The sequence below is a fragment of the Lagenorhynchus albirostris genome, chromosome 12 (assembly GCF_949774975.1).
Source record: "Lagenorhynchus albirostris chromosome 12, mLagAlb1.1, whole genome shotgun sequence".
Classification (NCBI taxonomy): domain Eukaryota; kingdom Metazoa; phylum Chordata; class Mammalia; order Artiodactyla; family Delphinidae; genus Lagenorhynchus; species Lagenorhynchus albirostris.
In genome coordinates, this window is record NC_083106.1 from 8,583,500 (window position 1) to 8,603,122 (window position 19,623).

The 19,623-nt window shown below is 46.6% G+C and overlaps 1 protein-coding gene across 1 annotated transcript in view; it reads left to right on the top strand.

Moving 5' to 3' along the window:
* The window catches only part of EZR (ezrin), a 49,739-nt gene that overhangs the window by 10,716 nt on the left and 19,400 nt on the right, over positions 1 to 19,623 (top strand). Inside the window, 1 exon segment of the mRNA XM_060168283.1 lies at positions 15,114 to 15,197. Within this exon segment, the coding sequence (XP_060024266.1) occupies positions 15,114 to 15,197 (84 nt within the window).

Sequence of the window (19,623 nt, forward strand, 5' to 3'; positions counted from 1 at the left end):
AAATTTTAAACTGGAACCACCTCTTTATTTGTGAAAATGTAATATGTATGTTAGCCTAGTGTCCTTGTTGAGATGTTTCATTGCCTTGGTTACATAATTACGGATGTTGTTTCTTGGGTGTTCAAGTATCTGCTTACATAATACATTGCTATTTGGGTGAGACACTTAAGTGGGACTTAGATGGGGAGATAAGGTGGGGGAAACTTGATGTTTATTAAGAAAGTGGCCAAACAGGGCAGTTTGGAAATATAATGGGATGACAGAGCTCCAAAGGGCATTATATGATTTACAAATCAACTGTAAAAAGAGAGTTTTGAGGCAATGGGGAGCAGTTGACTATTGACTAAAGTTTAAATATTAAGGAATAGTTTTTAATTATGTTGGCTATGATAGTGGTGTGGTGGTTTTATATATGTGTATGCTTATATATATGTGTGTGTGTAAGCTTAAAATATATTCATATTTAAAGTCCATTAGGGCTACATACCAAAGTGTTTACAAGTGAAATGATACACAATGGTCTTAAAATGTGCCAGAAACAAAAATGTTTTAAGTGGTAGAAGGAGTAAATGAGTCAAGAACGCTGGGAGAGAAGTAGCCGTGTCGCAGGTGGATGCAGAGCACACGCCAGCTCGTCGCACTGTTCTCTCTGCTTTTGTGAATGTTTCGAATTTTTCAAAATAAAAAGGTGGGGTTTTTTTTTGGTTTTTTTGTTTTGTTTTTTTGTTTTTGTTTTGCGGTACACGGGCCTCTCACTGTTGTGGCCTCTCCCGTTGCGGAGCACAGGCTCAATGGCCATGGCTCACGGGCCCAGCCGCTCCGCGGCATGTGGGATCTTCCCGGACCGGGGCACGAACCCGTGTCCCCTGCATCGGCAGGCGGACTCTCAACCACTGCGCCACCAGGGAAGCCCCAAAAGGTGGTTTTTTAAAAGCATATTATAGGGGTGGAAGGGAAAGATGCTGTCCCTTTTCAAATCACCAAATCCGTGAGTCACTAGAGAGAGAAAGCGGGAAGGGACGCTCCTTCCCCTGGGGTCTGGGTTCCCGGGGAGCCTGCCCTGCCTGCTGCTGGGTCCCAGGGAGCAGTTCTCCATGGATCCCCGGAGCAGAACCGCAGTTCTTAGACCTTTGGTGTTCTGATCAGATGAGGGACTGATTTAATCCCACCTGGGCCCTCTCGCCCTCCACACACCTTTTATTAAAGGAGAGCTCTAGTCAGAATTGCAGTCGACTTGGAAACGCACAGAACTGTTTGTTCCCGGCTAGTTCCAATACGGCTCTGTATTCCCACGATTTTTTTTTTGATGGGGGAGGGGGTGACCCAACTAGAAATAGGTCATTGTCTCAATAGCAGCATTCTCAAAGCTGAAAATTGGAAGTGAGCACACTCAAGTGTGGGGCATTACTTAGTGGAATTGTATGCAGCCATTTTAAGAGATGAGTATGCAGTCAGTGCTGGGACTGGGGATGGGGGCAGGCTGTGAGGGGCTGAGACCCTGAGTAAATGCAGCAGCCCGTGAGCTGCAGGGGCGAGGTGGGCGAGAGCATTACTCCCAATCAGGGAATTAGGTGCGTAATTCTGAGCCCACTCGGGATGTAGCATGCTTGATTGGGACAGAGTACGAATTGAAGAGGTCTTTTTTTTTTAAACTTCTCATAATTTCAGAGAGTGGTTTAAAAAAGCATAAATTCAGTTGAAGTGGCTTATTCGAGCAGATTTTGTTAGCTGGCTGATTTAGCTTGGACTTTTAAAAAATAAAACTATTGGGGTCTTACTCTCTATTTTTGATAGATAGCAAAAGTAAAGACTTTTTGGTCAAGTTCAGATATATCTTATCTAAGCTCCTTATAGGAGAAATGTTCTTTAATACTGCAAAATATTACGGCACATGTGATCTTAACTAGGGGCAAAGATTTATTTCAGAAATGGCGCAGGTTTAAGTATGGCTTATTTTATATGCCCTTCCCTAAAACAGCAGGTTAGCAAAGGAATTATGCTGTTTTGACACTTTCATTCTTCCATAGGCTTTCCTCCCATCAGATTAGAAAACTCTTCACAGACTTCTAAATTTACAAAGAAAACAGTCCACTCCAGATGGAACGAGGTTTAGTCTGTAGGCCTTTAATTTCCTATGTTTTACGAGCCTGGAATTAAAATCCATCTTACCACGTGCTAGCCCTCTTGGCCCTGTCCCTTCCTTTGCGTCTTTTATGGGATCCTAAGTTTGTGGATATAATTAACCTCACTTTTCAGTGAACTAAATCGGTGCTGAAATATGTATGACACACCTAGTAAAACTGAAATGACATACTACAGAATCGAGACTTCAGCAGCTTGTTAGATAAAGTGACCTTGAACGATCATTTATTTTGCCTCCCTTGGGGCGGGAAGAGGAGAGAGGGATAATGATTATTTGTGTTTCTAGAAAGGAACAGTTTTTTTTGCAGAATGTAACATTCTGTGATTATGTATTTACCCCTTCCTGTGGAAAGTGGTGTCCAAGTGTCCTAGTTTAAATTTACACACAGGGTGTATGTCATTCCCCGTGTAGAAAAAATCAGTTCCTACTTACAGACACTCCCCAAAAAAGATCTTAAAAATCGACAGCCAATAGGTATCAGGAATATTATTTTTACATGCCATTAGCAGGTAAGGAAATCCCCACCAGTGTTACCCTGCAGCACGGATTTGGAACTTGGGTGAGAATGACAGTCCTTTCATTTTGTCAGGTGCTTGGAAAGCAGTTTCTTACTGCCTTCCATTTCCTCCTTCCAAAATTAGTGCCTTAGCCTGGTGAACAGTGGGGAGGGCTTAGCCCAAGCTGTTTCCCAAACCCCGGTTTTACAGTAGAGGAGGGAACTGTGACCCTCTTTTTAGTGGGACTGTTCAGAAAGTTCCCTTCCAGCTCTAAGGTCATGATTTTTCTCTAGTTATATTGAGTACAGACAGGACTGGTTTGTTCACTTTTTGTATTGCTAAGCAGGCTTGGCTGACAGGAAGTGGGTCTGGGGGCAGGAAGTGGCTTACTTTCAGAGGCAAAAGGAGCTGTTTAGAAAGACTTGGGAGTTCATTTCATGTTCTCGAAATTATGCGATGGATATTAGTGGATCTGAGCTCTTCCTATCTATATCTGTCTGTATATATACTTCACATAATTTTCGCCCTGGAGTTTGAAAATACAAACTTTTCAATTCAAAAGTTTAAAGGCATTGACTTACATTGAAAGATACAACTTTAGGACTAACATGAAGAGCTATACAAATATAAACAGTTTTAGTAGGTAAGGAAATTGCATAAGCCTTTCCAGGCCGCAGTTTCTCAGCCTTTAAAAGAAGGTAGTCAGACTAGGATAACTTTTTACCTCTCACCAAGCAATACCCATTTAGAGTCACCCTACGAAACAGTTACCCCTCCTCCCTTTTTTAATTCTTCTACCTAGAACATATACACGTATATAACATAAAAACAGGGTATACAGTATAACGTAACGTAGATACCCGAAACAGAAGTTGTTGGGAAATTCCGAGGCCCGGCTTTCATGTTTCACTCTGCCCTGTCATTGTCCACAGCGTATTAAGGACTTCGCTTTTACACTGTAAGCTTAGCCTAATGGTGGCGGAGGAGAGCAGCTTGGAAAAGGAGATGAGGGGTGTGTAGTGTTGGTTTTCACGGTTACCTTTAAGTTATCCTCAGTACTCCTTAAAGTGGTACTGAATTCTCTGTAAAATGAAGTGCCTACCCTAGGGCGTTGTGATTCTCGGAAGACGTGAGCTAAGAAACTGCTTACAGCTCTGTGGTTTATAAGAGTCAGTTTGGCTCGTTTGACACTGAACTCTGTAGTTACGACCTTACTTTTCATTAGTGATTAGCAGCTGGGCGGACACTAAGCCATGGCTGCTTTTTCACACCTGGTGGAGAAGGAGTGGGCGGGGAGGGCAGGATTGTTGGACTCCCGAAGGTCCACGACCTCGCCTGAGGCACTCGGTTGTGGTAGGTTAATTCACTTTCTTGATAGATAGCACCTACAGGGAATTGGGAGTTAATCTCATCAACTGTGAGCATCAGTACGCACGTCGCAGAGCTTGAATTTTCCTGCTGGGGGAGCGACCACAGCCACAGGGGTTGGAGTATCTGGAGCTCTGAGATGGACAGCGGGAGGGAGGCTGGGAGCGGCCGACACCGGCACTGCCCGCCCACCCCCCCCGCCCCCCCCACTTCTCGGTGACTTTCCAGACTGCGTAGCCCTGGGCATAGCACCGGTCCGTGACTCCTGGGAAGTGCGGATAACAGGAACTGCGGGCCAGCACTTCGACCTCCTTAGGAGTTGTCTCGAGTGGACTCTTGTCAGCCCTAACATTCGATGGTTTTATTATTCCTATTACTAGGCAATAAAAGGCTGGTGTATTTATTATCCTGGTATCGTACAGTTATATGAATACTTGATTAGAATATGAGTTTGTGTCTGTGCTGCCCATCTGTCTTGGTTGGCTGTGCTACAGACAAAATGGTGGTGCGCAGAATTCTTACTGCATCGCCTGGCACTTTGTGTTCTGATTAATTCCGTAGACTTTTTGCAAGATTTGTGGAGCTAGATGGCCAGTTTTCTTTGGCATTTGATAATTTTTCCTAAGCCTAACAAGCCATTTTCTTCACCTTCACTCAGTTTCTTCTTTAACCTCAAAAAAGAAGACTAGGGCTTCCCTGGTGGCGCAGTGGTTGAGAGTTCGCCTGCCGATGCAGGGGACGCGGGTTCATGCCCCGGTCCGGGAAGATCCCACCTGCCGCGGAGCGGCTGGGCCCGTGAGCCATGGCCGCTGAGCCTGCGCGTCCGGAGCCTGTGCCCCGCAACGGGAGAGGCCACGACAGTGGGAGGCCTGCGTACCGCAAAAAAAAGGACTAATTTTAAAAAGTTATTATCCGTTGGTGGTTAGGTTTGCCATAGCGTTATTAGTAAGATATACTGTTATTCACATCTTCTCTGAAGGTCAGTAAACCTCAAGAAGTCTGGTGTTAAGAGCTCGAGCTTACGCATGTACCCCTGAAGTTTCTAACTTTGAGGCCAGCTTGCCTTCAGGCACCCGGTGACATGTGGATACTGCTGTTGTTGGCAGCATTTTAGAAAGACCAATGCCTCCCTCCTGACTGGCAGCAGAGTTGATGTCTGCCAGTACAGTCAGTATCAGGTTACTACGGACTTGACTCCAGTTAATGAAAGGTTGTGTTTTAAGAACCACATTTCTATTTTGTCTTCTCTCTGTATAGTGTTTTAGTATTTTGACATTGGTTTTTATTTTGACCTCTCCATGCTTAAAAGAATGGTGTACAACAGGGTGTTTTCTCAGCTGCCTTTCTTGAATAGAAAGGACACTTTAAAGTGGACACACTAAAGTGTCCACTTTAGAAGTTGGACACTTCTAAAGAACAGCGTGCTTATTAGAAACTATAACGATGTAAACTATGGTCATTGGATTTTTAATGGCAACTACTTTTATAGAATTTTGTTGTTTATATAAACAGTGTTACTGGGAGCAGTGTTGCACATTTAACTAAGACAAACATTTTATTTAATAGATAGAAACAAACTTATCTCTATTAGCCATGACCGTGACAGCCTGTAAAGGGTTAGTGATACGGACAGAGAAGAGCTAAAAAACAAAAAATCCATTGCCTTTGGGGCTTTCCAACTTTGCCTTCTAAATTGGCTAAATTCACAGGTCTGCATTTCTACATTAAGCTGATTAAGGTTTGCTGAGTTACTGGTAATGATTTACAGAGGGTGATTATTATTTGTAAATGACCACTGTGTGTCATCGCTAATGCTGTGATTTATTGAGCTGCAGTATGTTCATGAGACTGATTTTTATCTTAAAGATAAGGAGATCAGGATCCAAAGAGAGTACAAAAATTGGCATCCCTCTGTAGAGATACAGTTTCATTAAGAAAAACCTGTCTGCGGGTTTAGGTCTAGTACTGAACGAAAGTCTAGTAAAGGTATTTTCACATAATGGAGTATAAATAGTAGCAGTGCATACGTTAATCTTGCCAGGAGGAGTTGTGGCCGTTTGCTTGTTCAGGATCCTAGCCTAGCCTCTTTCCCTGAGGGCAGGGTCTGTGTGGGTGTGGCCTTGCTTATGAGATGGGAGGAGCTGAAGATGGATGGGCCCATCCCAACCTCCTGAGTCAGAATCTCTGGGCCTGGGGCCCAGGAAACTGTTTCAACAAGCTCTCCAGGTAATTCCTTTGTGTGTTCAAGTTTGAGGAGCACTGAGGGCCTGGGGAGAGTAGCATATGAGATGTGGCTGGCCATGCTTCCTGTGCACTTGCTAACAGACACCAGCCTTCATGAAGCCTGTCTGGTATTGCCGCAGTGAGCAGGGCTCTGGAGGGGTTAATGTTCGTCCAAGAAAGCGAAATTCAAAGATAGTGTTCCGGTAAAAAAAAATTGTTTTTGGTACTTTAATTGGGTGCTGGGCGATGACGAGTTCAGCACCAATTGGAGTTAAATGTGAAACAAGACTCAGTTTGCTGCTCAAAATTTACAGGAGCCTGGGCTCTCCCCTCTGCCCCGAGCTGGCTCCTGGTTTGTTAAGGGAAGGGGCTGACTACAGTTCCTGCGGCCGGAATGGCTGCTGGCCTCGGGAGTGCGAGTGTGCACCTGGAGGAGACGTGTTTCCTGCTGTGGTCACAGCGGTTTGTTTAGCAGCTGTGGCACCTTCTTCCTGAGAACGTAGCGTATTTTTACTCACAACTTAAATGAAACAGTGAACTGAAGTTGAATTTTAGTTTTAAAAAATTCATTTTCTTTCATCTTCGTTTGCCCCTAAAATTGTTTTCTTATCAATTTGAATACCAAATTGACCATAGTCTAGTTCAAATGACTTGTTTTCCAGCTGTTTCATACTTATAATCACTAAAGCAACACAGAAAGCAGTAAGATCCTCAACCCAAAGGTCCATCAGCAATGAATGTATGTAGAGACAAAGTGAGATATCCAGATGGTGGAATATTACTTGGCAGTAAAAAAAAAAGGAATGAAGGGCTGATACATGCTGCAACCTGGATAAATCTTGAAAACATGTTAAGTGACAGAAGCAAGTCACCAAAGCCCACATAGTGTATGATTCTGTTTCTATGAAATGTCCAAAATAGGGAAATCTGTGGAGACACAAAGTAGATTCTTGGTTGCCAGGGTTGGGGGGAAGGAGTTATGGGAGTGAGTGCCAGTGGGCATGGGGTTTCTTTTTGCGGTGATGAAATGTTCTAAAGTTAGATAGTGGGATTGGTTGCATAACTGTGAAGTTGCTAAAGGCCACTCAGTTGCATATTTTAAAATGGGTGAATTTTATGGGATGTAAGTTGTATTTCAACAAAGCTGCTGTAAAGAGTAATGACTCAATGATGAAAATCAAAATACAATGTCTCTAATTATTCAATTAAGTGAACCAAGTAGCACCTGAAGAAGGTTTTATAATTCATTTCAGTTGTGAGAATTTTTCCTCATCATACTCCCCTGCGTTTCTTCCCCCATTTGTGGGAGAAAGTTTACCATACTACTTCCTGTCAGAGCCTCTCGAAGTGTTTGAAAGGTCTTACCCAGATTTTTTTTTTTTTTTTTTTTTTTTTTTTTTTTGTGGTACGCGGGCCTCTCACTGTTGTGGCCTCTCCCGTTGTGGAGCACAGGCTCTGGACGCGCAGGCTCAGCGGCCATGGCTCACAGGCCCAGCTGCTCCGCGGCATGTGGGATCCTCCCAGACCGGGGCACGAACCCGTGTCCCCTGCATCGGCAGGCGGACTCTCAACCACTGCGCCACCAGGGAAGCCCCTTACCCAGATATTTGAAAGCTGCAGAAGTTGCTGAAGTGGCACCTGCAGAAGAGGCTGGAATGTTGGGAAACAGCACGGCCGCTTTAAATGACCGTGAAAGCTCAAGCTCTCAGTGTAATCCTGGCGGTGCTTAGATAGTTCTACTCAGACTAATTTTTGAGTAAATGCAGGTGTGATAATACAGGGATTAATCTGTCATCACTGAATCCACTGCCTGCAATTCAAACATTCAGACGTTACTCTTTGAATTTCCCTTTCATGGTTTTCCTGATTCCGCGTACATAGGAAAATCACTGCAAACTTTTATTTCCCCTGCAGTGTCCTGGCTACTAAAATGACCTAAACCTGGTTAGTCTAAGAAGATGTAAAACGGCTGCTTGTCTGTAAAGTTTGTGGAAGAACTGGTCTTGAACTTTTCCCTCCTGCCTTTTCCCTCCTGCCTCCTGTTTAGTGTGGTGTGAATTTATTCTGTAAACAGTGTGATGGGGGCGGGAGGTTTTCTTACACAAAGTTTAAAGTAGTTCAGGAGGAAGTAGACATTTCTCAAAGGAAAAATTGCAGGACTAGATTTATTTACCAAAATGAGGAAAATGAGTGAGATAATTTGACAGCCAAAAATTCAGCAATCATACATGGGTTAGAAGTAAAATACAGTATTTTATTGTCAACTCAGTATCTTTTCTACATCTCTTAGACATTTAGAAGGCATTTTAGATACCAATTTGATAAAATGAAACCGAGAAGACTCAAAAATCATGTGCTTCCAAAGTGTATTCTGAAAAATACTGGTCCTCTGGGATATTCCATGGGAAAAAACCTGTAGGCAGAAGAATCTGGGAGACCTAGACTGAGGCACCATCTTGGAATTTCACAATTTGCATTAATACAGCAGAGACTCTCAGAGCCTTTCAGTTAAAGAAAGAAAGAAAGAAAAAGAAACAGAGAACCTTAGCCTGTGTGACCTGAAAATACTGCCTTCCCACCCCCCATGCTTTGTCCCTCTCTCTTTAAATTCAGATAATTTTGCAGAAACTACACAGCCACTGATTTGGTTGGTGTCAGAAGCCACTCCTATAATTAAGCTACAGAATGTTAGAAGATCCCTTACAGATAGAGTCATTTCCATTTTATAAAGGAGCTGGGAGTGCCTCCTTCAGACTGGGGCTAGGCCCGGAGGTGATCCTGCCCACCGCCTGCTGTCAGGCCTGTGTCCCGTGATTGCCCAGCAAAGCGGGGACGGTGGATTTATTTGATTTTAATAGGGTGAATTGTTATTGAACTTATATTTTTAAAAAACAGCTTGGGGTTTAACACCTTTAATTCCCTTTTTTATTGGAAAAAGAGCTGTCAGTTGCATTGGAGCAATAAAACCTGTACTATCGTGTGGTTAGAGAGTTACATCCCTGTCCTTGGAAATGTGAAAACAGGTGTGAGCTTTTCCTTTGTCCATGAAAACAGCCTCCCAGCCGGCTCGTAATAGTGGCACGTAGTTACTTATTTTCTCATGAACCTTCCCATTCCCTCTGCATGTGCACAGCTCTAGCTCCGATTGCATCTCACCTTGGGCCTTTGGACTTTAGACCGAGCATTTCAGAGCTGGAAAGGACTCAGGTCATCTAACCCAGACCCTCTCTTTTCAGATCAGAGAGCTGAGGCCCCAGGGAGGAAGACCTTCACAGGTCACCGTGCCATGGGGCCTCAGGGCTCCCAGGCTCTCGCCCACTGTTCCAGGGGTCAGTGAATCTGGCTGGTCCTCAAAATCATTTGAGTGGCTTTTAAAAAATACAGGTTCTTGGGTTGAGGCCCAGAAACTCAGGTGTTTGAGAAGCTGCTCTGGGGATTCTAATGGTTAGTCCTGAAGGACTGGGGTGTGTGGCATCTATTTGAGGGCCACCTATTTAAGTTGTAAGCGGCAGGCCGCGCCCCCCCCCCACCCCCCCAGGGGGCACTGATTGGTGCCTCGAAGGCATGCACGGTGCCGACCTGCTGGAGTGGGCTGGGAGCAGAAGGTGAAAGCTATTATGGTTCCTCAGCCTGTTGATGGTAGTTTTGAGCTGAGCTAACCCATAATGAGAATAGCAAATAGCATTTTTAAAAGGGTAGATTATTAAGCAGAAGGAAATTAGGGAGTATTACAATTAGGTATTCATCATCTTCATTAACTAAGGCAAAGGTAGGTAGGTTTATGTGTTGAATCCTGATATTAAACGAGATACGCATTATATAGTTAAGTGGCCTGGTGCAAATACCTGTGAAACACCAGTCATTATATTCATGAAAAAAAAAAGTGCCTGGTGTTTTGCTTAAATTTAAGAAGCTTTACTGGCTAGTTTCATTAGTTCTTGTTTTAGAAATAAGACGAAATTCATTGCTATTTTTGTTTTTAGGCATTTGTCTCTTGCATATACTGATATTTTAGTAATAGATCAGAAACCTACCTCTCATTGAAATGAAAACTCCTACTAAGCTGGCTACTATCAGAGGCAAAAAAGAAGAAAGATTTTTCTGCTGAATATGGTCAGTGTGAAAAACCCACAAATACTCATTAAAAACCTCATTTTCCTCAAGGGGGTTCAGACACCTTCAATACCAAGTTTTGTGTCTAGGATACATTATCTTACTCTAAAATTCTGACCCAGTATATAGCTGTTTTTTTAAAAAAAACTTGTTATTTTAAATCCGTAGAGTGCTAATGTAACTCTCATACTGAAACTTATGAATTTCCATTATAAATAGTGGACTATGATTATGTCTGGTTCCTTTTAGATTCTAACATTTTGGAACTGTAACTACAGCTTTGTGCCATAGCTTCAAAAGGAGTAGCATTTGGAGGAGAGACATGAATTACTAAATTATCATCTACACCAACCACATGGCTCTCTGTGTGTACGTAATGGGTTGGGGTACGTGGGCAGAATTAAACTTTTATCACCACTGCCCCCATCAAACAGAGCAGAATGTTAGAAAGGGTTTCAGTATTTTGACCAGCCTGGCATAAACATTGCCCTTTTGGTGGGTAGATTTTAAATGACTAACTGCATACTGTACACACCTGTACCGCACGTTACTATGTGATTTTGCTGCCTTCAGAGAATATTGCCTTTGAGAAAAGTGTGTGATCTAGGGGGAAATACGAAGACAATAAAAATTGCAAACCATGTGCTTTTCTCCAGCCTTTGCACGTGGTTTGGGTTTGTGTGGTGATACGTTTTACCCTGGACCTCCAGCTTTTCGTGGGACCATTCTCACATTTATCGTGCACAACCACGTCATCCCACTTTATTTCTGTGGCACCACTGCAAACACAAGTGCTAGCTTTTTCCGGGTACACATTGAGTTCCCTAAAAACAATTGAGGGGCTTCCCTGGTGGCGCAGTGGTTGAGAATCTGCCTGCCAATGCAGGGGACACGGGTTCGAGCCCTGGTCTGGGAGGATCCCACATGCTGCGGAGCAACTAGGCCCGTGAGCCACAACTGCTGAGCCTGCGCGTCTGGAGCCTGTGCTTTACCACAAGAGAGGCCGCGATAGTGAGAGGCCCGTGCACCGCGATGAAGAGTGGCCCCCGCTTGCCGCAACTAGAGAAAGCCCTCGCACAGAAACGAAGACCCAACACAGCCATAAATAAATAAATAATTAAAACCACATATTGTAAAACAAAAACAAAAACAAAAAAACCCAGTTGATTACCAAGGAAACCTAACAGGATAAATAAAAAGGAGAGTTGGGATTTAGGTATGTTTCCTTAATATGCCAAAGCCTGATTTCTTCTAAAGCCCCTGGCTAAGTGGACCAAAACATGAATATAAATGGTCCTGGCGTCTGAGGAAATGTTCCATCTTAAACTTTGATGAAGGTTTATGCTGTATCTCAGTACATTATTACAGATCTGTAAAGTTTAAAAGAATCTTAATAGTCTTTCTAAACATGTACCAGCTTAACATGCTGCTGATTTAGGCAGTGCCGTACTGCGATCCTCAGTCAGGGTAGGAGCATCCCCTGTATCCAGAGGGCATTTTGGGGTGCGTGTGTGTGTTGGGGGGTACTTTTAGAGGACTGGGGATGCCTGGTGTTTAGTGGGTGGGCTCGGGGATGCTAAACATCCTGCAGTCCTTGAGGTAGTCTTGCAGAAGGAACACTCGTGCTGGCCCAGAATAGCATTTCACCCCCGACCCCACGAGAGACACGAGTAGGTTGACGACTAGTCAAGGGACACGCGCCCAATCCTGCAGGGCAGCTTGGCTGGAGATCATTACCGTGCTGTTCATTCGAGTGTTTAGCTTTCACGAGTTCTCCCGTCTCAACCTTGGTCTCAAGATTGTAGACCATGCACTGTAAATGAGATACACATATATTGATTGAAATTACCTTGCTTTTGTAATTTTAGGGGGTGTCTGAAAATGGACATTTTGGTGCCTCCCCAGATCAGAGCTGGGGGTTGCTCTTTCCGACGGGGCTGGTGGGCACAGTGGAGGGGAAGGCTGTCTGCTCCCGACACTGGTCCCAGCTGTGCCTGTGACTGCAGCCCGAAGAGCTTAGCCTGATCGCTGGCTTGACCCCTTTGTTTGCGGCCATACACCAGACTGCAGGATTGCCTGGGTGTTGCAGCTCAGGGAAGGAAGTTCCTGGAAAGACCAGAGCAAGTGAAGCTTGGCGGAATGTCTCACTGGAGCTGCTGATGGTCTTTTTTTTTTTTTTTTTTTTTTTTTGGCTTATTTTTGGCTGTGTTGGGTCTTTGTTGCTGCACGTGGGCTTTTCTGTAGTTGCGGCGAGCGAGGGCTACTCTTCATTGCGGTGCGTGGCCTTTTTTCATTGCGGTGGCTTCTCTTATTGCGGAGCACGGGCTTCAGTAGTTGGCGGCACGTGGGCTCAGTAGTTGCGGCTCTCAGACTCTAGAGCGCAGGTTCAGTAGTTGTGGCCCATGGGCTTAGTTGCTCCATGGCATATGGGATCTTCCCGGACCAGGGCTCGAACCCGTGTCCCCTGCATTGGCAGGCGGATTCTTAACCAGTGAGCCACCAGGGAAGCCCTGATGGTCATTTTAAGTGCCTCTGATGGGAGGTGCAGTTTTTGTGGGTTGCGCAGACCTTCCCAATCCACTTAATTTTTAAGAAAGTTCACTTTCTACATACTACTGGCTTGTTACATCTAATCTCAGCAAAGTATTCATTTTGCGGGTTCTTTGCTTTTTCAAAGAGTTGTGTGAACTTTGAGTCAAATATGAACCAGCTCAGAACCTTAAAATAGATTTTTTCTAAATTCCTGTTAATGAGTTTGCAAAATGGTTAAAAGTAGTGTGACGATCACTTTTTTATGTTAATTATTAGCATTGGTTTCCAGAGGTGACATTTTTTTCTTGGTCCTCAAATTTAGAGGTGATCGAGATGTAGGCGTTAGAGTCTGAAATCTCCTACTCGTGAACCTCTGGTCTCTTATATGCACCTTAACCAGGGTAGTGGCATTCGGTACACACTGTTTGGTGGTTCAGTTTCTGAATCAGTAGGTAACAGAGAAAGAAGAGCGTATCTGAGGCCCAGCACTTGTCAGCCCCGCGTCCCTCCACTTCAGTTTCGAGTGTGACAGTCATTGTGGGCTTATGAGTGTAATTTAATTTGGAGCTGCGTTTGTTACAGAACATTTGACTTTGGGGCTGCTTCTCACATCTCTCTCATGTGCCCTTGGAACCGTAATTGAGAGAGCAGCCATTTTGTGATTTCTTTAAATTATTGCTGGCAGGAAAAGGAAGAAACTTAGGTTTTTATATTTTAATAAACTTGAAGAATCCAAAATGTGCCTAGTCTTCTCAGTAAACTTCAGTTCTTTAATTTGTAGACTTGTGATTGGAGAGGAAACGTTTATTAAAATCTGGAAAATTATGCCTGACTTCTCTATATGTTATATCCGTCAGAGAACCTTTTAAGACAGGCTGTATGTGTGTCAAAGTATCTCTCAATCATCACAGTCTTGAGTGTTAGGGGATTTTCGATTTGTAAAGACTAATTTTTGTTCAACTTAGACAGAGTCTAAGTATCCAGCCAGGGCATGACACACATTCGGAACTCGCCACTTTTTAGTTCTTACATCAGGAAGCTAAATAATACATTTAGGGGACTTCCCTGGTGGTCCAGTGGTTAAGAATCTGCCTTCCGATGTAGGGGACACGGGTTCAATCCCTGGTTGGGGAACTAAGATCCCACATGCTGCAGGGCAACTAAGCCCATGTGCCGCAACTACTGAGCACACGAGCCACAACTAGAGAGAGAAGCCCGCACGCTGCAACAAAAGATCCTGCATGCTGCAAGGAAGATCCTGCGTGACCGCAGCTAAGACCCGACGCAGCCAAAAATTAAATAAATAAATAAATAAATTTTTTAATATAATAAATACAGTCAGTCAGTCTGTGTCCTCGTTACATTTCTGTCTGTGTTAGGACGAATTTGGAATATATGTCTATCCAGCTATTTATATATTTCACGTGAAAAATGGTGAGAAGCAAGCATTTCTTAATGTTAAGCCTTATAGCTGCTGTGTTGTTTTCCTTTGGGACCGTGATATAAGGTAGCTAGATTTGCATGTTTTTCATATGCTAGCAAATTCTGGGTTTTTTCAAGCGATAAATTGGAAAATGACCTTGAAATAAATTTCCTTAAACCACCAATATGGCACTATTAGAGACATTTTTTCAGGCCTTCCCATCACTACCACCTTGTGACCTTACTATGCTAGTAATGCTTCCATGTTCCCACTGTCTTCATAATTACCTTTTCAAATTACTACATAGTATTCTGTCCTCTCCGATGTGCCTGTGACCATTTCGCCGTTTCTCTCTTCACTGTCGAGGTGGTTTCTGAAGTTGCTGGCAGCATTCTGGTGCACAGACCCTCCTCTGTCCTCTCCCGTCACTTACAGACTTGGTGTGAACGCCCAGAGGCGGCTTCACTTAGCTGTCGTGGGGCCAAAATGTGAGACGGTGTATGGAAAATATGTTGACAGTTATCAAAGTATTTTGTAGAAAAACAGCTTAGACCTGAGCGTGCCTGTGCTTTATTAAAGCCACGAGGGCACACATTTGGATCCAGACTGCATGCGTAGGCACAGAGCTGGGGGGGGTGTGGTGTGTGTTTTGGGGTTGGGGGTGTGTGTCTGTGTGTGGTGACAGGTATGAGAATGGGTGCGGAGGAGGGACATACTCTCACCACGTTGCTCAGGACCGTTGAGTTCAGGTGGGGCACTCGGAGATTATTAAAAACACCCGGTTAAGTGTAATGTGTTCCATTCTGTTTTCTAGATCAACGTCCGAGTTACCACCATGGACGCGGAGCTGGAGTTCGCCATCCAGCCAAATACAACAGGAAAACAGCTTTTCGATCAGGTTGGTTTCTGTGAACTTGAGAGAGCGGGTTCCCAGGTAGAAAAGAGTGTTTGCAGCGTCAGAATCACTTTGCCGAGCGTATTTATTACCTTGGTTGGCTGCTAGCTTCTCGCTGTGGAGTAGACCCTGCCAGCGGGGTTCAGCTGTCGTAAACACTCTCCCCGGGGTGGCCCCTGTTCGCAGTCCCGAGGAGAAGGGGCGCCGTGCAGTCTCCACGAGCCGGAGCCTCACCCGAGAGCTCTGGCTGCCGCCTCTCCCGCTGGGGTCTCCACGGTCCCCCTGGCCGTTTCCTGCCATCTGGTTCGCGGCCGGGGTGCAGTGGAGGACGGCGTGGGGCCAGGCGGCCTCTCTCCAGCACTCCCTGCAGCCGCAGAGTCCTGAGCCCCTCGGAGGTCAGCACACACCCTTCCCTCCAGCCAGGTAACAGCCCAGCCGCGCTCCTGCCCCTCTCTTCATGGAAGCTGAAGGTGACGCAGAGTTCTAATAAGCGCGGTGCACCACCATGAGGGCCGTGATAACTCTTCCATGAAACGGTTCCAAGCTTTAGACAGAGCGAGAGTTGCCTTTCTGGGCTTTGTAAATTCTGCTCTGGGACTGAGGACCCAGTAGGGCGCCGGGCCAGGGTGTGCGTTCACAGGCACCTGCACCGTCTGCGGCCTCCCTGAGAGGCCCCGCCGGTCGGCCAAGCCATGCTCTGCATCCCAGCACCAAACTGGAAAGTGGAGCGGAGGCCTGGCAAATGTAGAAACTATAGGTGACTCACCCTGGGCCTGATGGGATCTCCCTTTCATCCCCAAAGTCAGCGCGCAGCAGGTTAATTTCCCCAAGCCAGTGAGCAGGGCCTGGGGGCTCACACCTCCGGGGAGGGGTCGAATGCAGCCTCCGCTCTCCCTGTGCTGTGATTTTGAGGCCATTCCCTGGCCGTGCCTCACCTGATAACCTGATAACAATAAAGACATTTACTGCCTGGGGCGGGGCTGGACTTGGGGTGGAAATCTAAGGGTTTCTCCTGAAAGAAAATCCTGGCACCGTATGGGGGCAGCGGTGAGAGCACGGACGGGGAGGAAGCCGGGGGCTCGGGTCAGCTCTGCCTGTAGCTAGCGCGTCCCTCAGTCACCAGAGTTAGTGTTGGAATTTTTTCAGTATTGTGTGTTCCTGTTGTGAAATACCGTGTAGTCTGAGGACTTGAGGCTGGAGCGGACCTGTGGAACCGCTCCTGGAACCGCTCGTGGGTCAGCGGAACGTGACTCGGTCTGTGTTAGAACTGTGGACGCAGAGGCCTGGCAGGAAAGGCCGTCTCCACAGCCTTGACCCCAGTTGCGCCTCGCTCTTTGAAGATCCACTTGTTTATACCTCCGCCATGGTGCGGTGAGGCGGGGATGCTCAGGCCTCGTCGGCGCATGTGGGCCGGGCGCCCCTCCTCCCCTCCGCCACGCCGGGCATGTTTCCTGCTGAACGAACATCCGGGAGGGGCTGCGGGCTGCGCGGGGCTCTGCGTCCTTTCTCTGCTGCTCCACCTGATGCGCTTCTGGGTCTCGGAAGCTCATCCACGGGCCCAGCTGCCAGTCACTGAAATGTGGTCCTTAACTGGCATCGGTTGAAGGAGACTTGGAAGGTAGTTAGTCTGTCCGATTCTCTCCTACCCCCTCTGTCACTTGAGTCTCCTCAGCAGTAACTGTCCCCCAGCCCCTGTCCCAGTGGTGTTGCTTTGTCTGTGACTAGATTCTAGTCCAGGGCTCCGAGGTGACGGAGTCCCTCACAGAGACCATCGCGGAGGCCGGGCAGGTTCCTGGCGGGGCCATGGTGCTTTCCCACTACTGCAGCTGCCGACGTGCTGAGAAAGGAGTTCCTGCCACGTGACTCTCTGCTCACTGTTTTCATCACCAGAAAGTATCAATAGTATTTTCCAGCTGTCGCTTGAGACTGAGTTAAGTAGACACATCCCTGCCTTTGCCTTTCCCAAAACGTGCCATTTAAAACACCACAGAGGGGCTTCCCTGGTGGCACAGTGGTTAAGAATCCACCTGCCAATGCAGGGGACACAAGTTCAAGCCCTGGTCAGGGAAGATCCCACATGCCGCAGAGCAGCTAAGCCCGTGCACCACAACTACCGAGCCTGTGCTCTAGAGCCCGCGAGCCGCAACTACGGAGCCCGAGTGCCACAGGTACTGAAGTCCGCGCGCCTAGAGCCCGTGCTCCACGACAAGAGAAGCCACCGCAGTGAGAAGCCCGCACAGCGCCACGAAGAGTAGCCCCCGCTCGCCCCAACTAGAGAAAGCCCGTGCGCAGCAACGAAGACCCAACGCAGCCAAAAATTTAAATACGTAAATAAATAAATAAAATAAAATAATAAAAATAAAACACCACAGAGGCATAGATGAAGGAGTGGACCCCACACCCGTCCAGGTGTGGCTTGCGTGCTGTGTGTCGGCTTTAGGCTGAGGTAGGGACATTGGAGAGAACAGTGATTGTGTTTTTCTAGGAATGCTGGGTTTCCCTCGCAGAGAGGACTGACAGGTCAGTTTTTAGAATGGACTGCAGAAAGGAATGTTGTTTACTTCTGTTTTGTTGTTTTGGGGGAGCTGTAGGGAGAGAAGTAGGGCTTTGAAACACGCTGAGGACAGTTGTCCTGGAAGTGGACGGAAGAGTCATACGTAAAGATGGGTGGCAGATCAGGGAACCCGGGGACAGGCTTCCACCGAGAGAGTGAGGGACCCGGGTCCGGTCCATGGCTCCCAGAGTCTGATCGGCTACGTGAAGGGGGACCGGCCACATCGGAGCAGATGGAGAAGAGGAGTCTGAAGATCAGCGAGGGTCTGACAGGCACGGGGCAGGGAAGTCAAGTGGACAGGAAATGGTTTCACGCTGGTCAGACCCAGGCTAAGGCTGCAGCTGGGTGGGTGGAGTGGAAGGAGAGGTAGAGCGGCTTCTGTACATGGAGCTTTCTTGTGCGGCTTTGGACAGCCCGCAGAGGAAGGCGAGGCAGGTTTCGTATCCAGATGGTGAGATGGAGTTTAGGAAACTAGCAGGATTGGGTATAGAAAACCTGGTCTTTCAGTCAGCTTCCTCTATACTTGGCTACCACGAAAAGCAGAACTGGGGCTTCACCAGACTTGCGGGGAGAGCGCTGGTAAGAGTCAAAACTGCCCTTCTGTCGCTTCGTGATGAGGACTCTCGGGTCTAGTCCCTCCTCCCCTTTTCTGGGTGAGTGAAGGGAGTGAATGAGCAGGTCATTCCCTGGCCTGTAGTAAACGGAGACTCGGGAGCTCCGCAAGCATCTGGCCCTGCAGCCGAGGCCAATGCAGAAACAGGCTCAAGGCAGACGTTGTTTGGTGTTTCAGTTTTTATTGTAAGTGCTCCAGATACCTGATTTTCATTTCTAGTGTGTACATCCCTCTTTCCCTTTAAATATGATAGAAGCCATATATTTGAAGAATAGTAACCTTTTTTTTAAAGGCTTAACATTATATGTCATGGAATTTAAAACTATGCGGCAAAGTTTTGACAGTATTCAACAAGTGTCCACGGCAAGTTGCTTTTTGACTTCAAGACACAAGAGAAACAGCCATCATGGGGCTGTCAGTGTAATGGACCACAGGAGACTTTTGTCCTAGTACTGGAGAGAATTTTAAAAACGTGAAACGCACTGTGACCTAGGGCTGAATTCCACCTTCCTGTATCAGAATTTCACGTTTCTGGAGGTTAAAAGTGCTCGTCGCCCCTTGGCATGCGTGAAGCTAAGCACTCCCCCCCTTTCCTGGAAGCTTGTTGCCCGCCGCCTTCTATACCTTTCCGGGACCGCTGCTGCCCTGACCCCACTGAGCGGAGGCCTGGCCAGCTGCCGAGGGGCAGAGACGGGCAGCCAGGGGAGGCTCTGCTTCACGTTGGTGTCTTTCAGCCCCTTTTTCATGTGGGCTCCCCGACAGGTGTAGTCACACCTGTGACACACACACACTTTTACCGGTGGGTGTACCTGGGTTACGGCCCATTCCCTGTGGCCCACCTAGCTGTCTTTACTCAGAAACTCATAATGGAGGACGGAGGAGCAGGGGTGACATTTTATAAGATTTAAAGTTAACCCTAAATCTGCTCAAATTTATATTAAAAGTAAATGGTTCAGGGACCTCCCTGGTGGTCCAGTGGTTAGGACTTGGTGCTTTCACTGCAGGGGCCTGGGTTCAGTCCCTGCTCAGGGAGCTAAGATTCCACAAGCTGCACAGTGTGGCCAAAAAAAAAAGAAAAGTAAATGGTTCATGTCTTAGTAACAGACAGTGTAGCGGAGGCCTGCCCGCGGCGTCTAAGCTGGCGCCTCGCTCTCCTGGCAGCTCTGCTGCACCATGTGATGGTGGCAGCCCAGGGCCACTGCCATCCAGAGAGTTCCTCATGACTGTTCCCCACCCCCCCACCCCCGCCCCGTCTCTTTCAC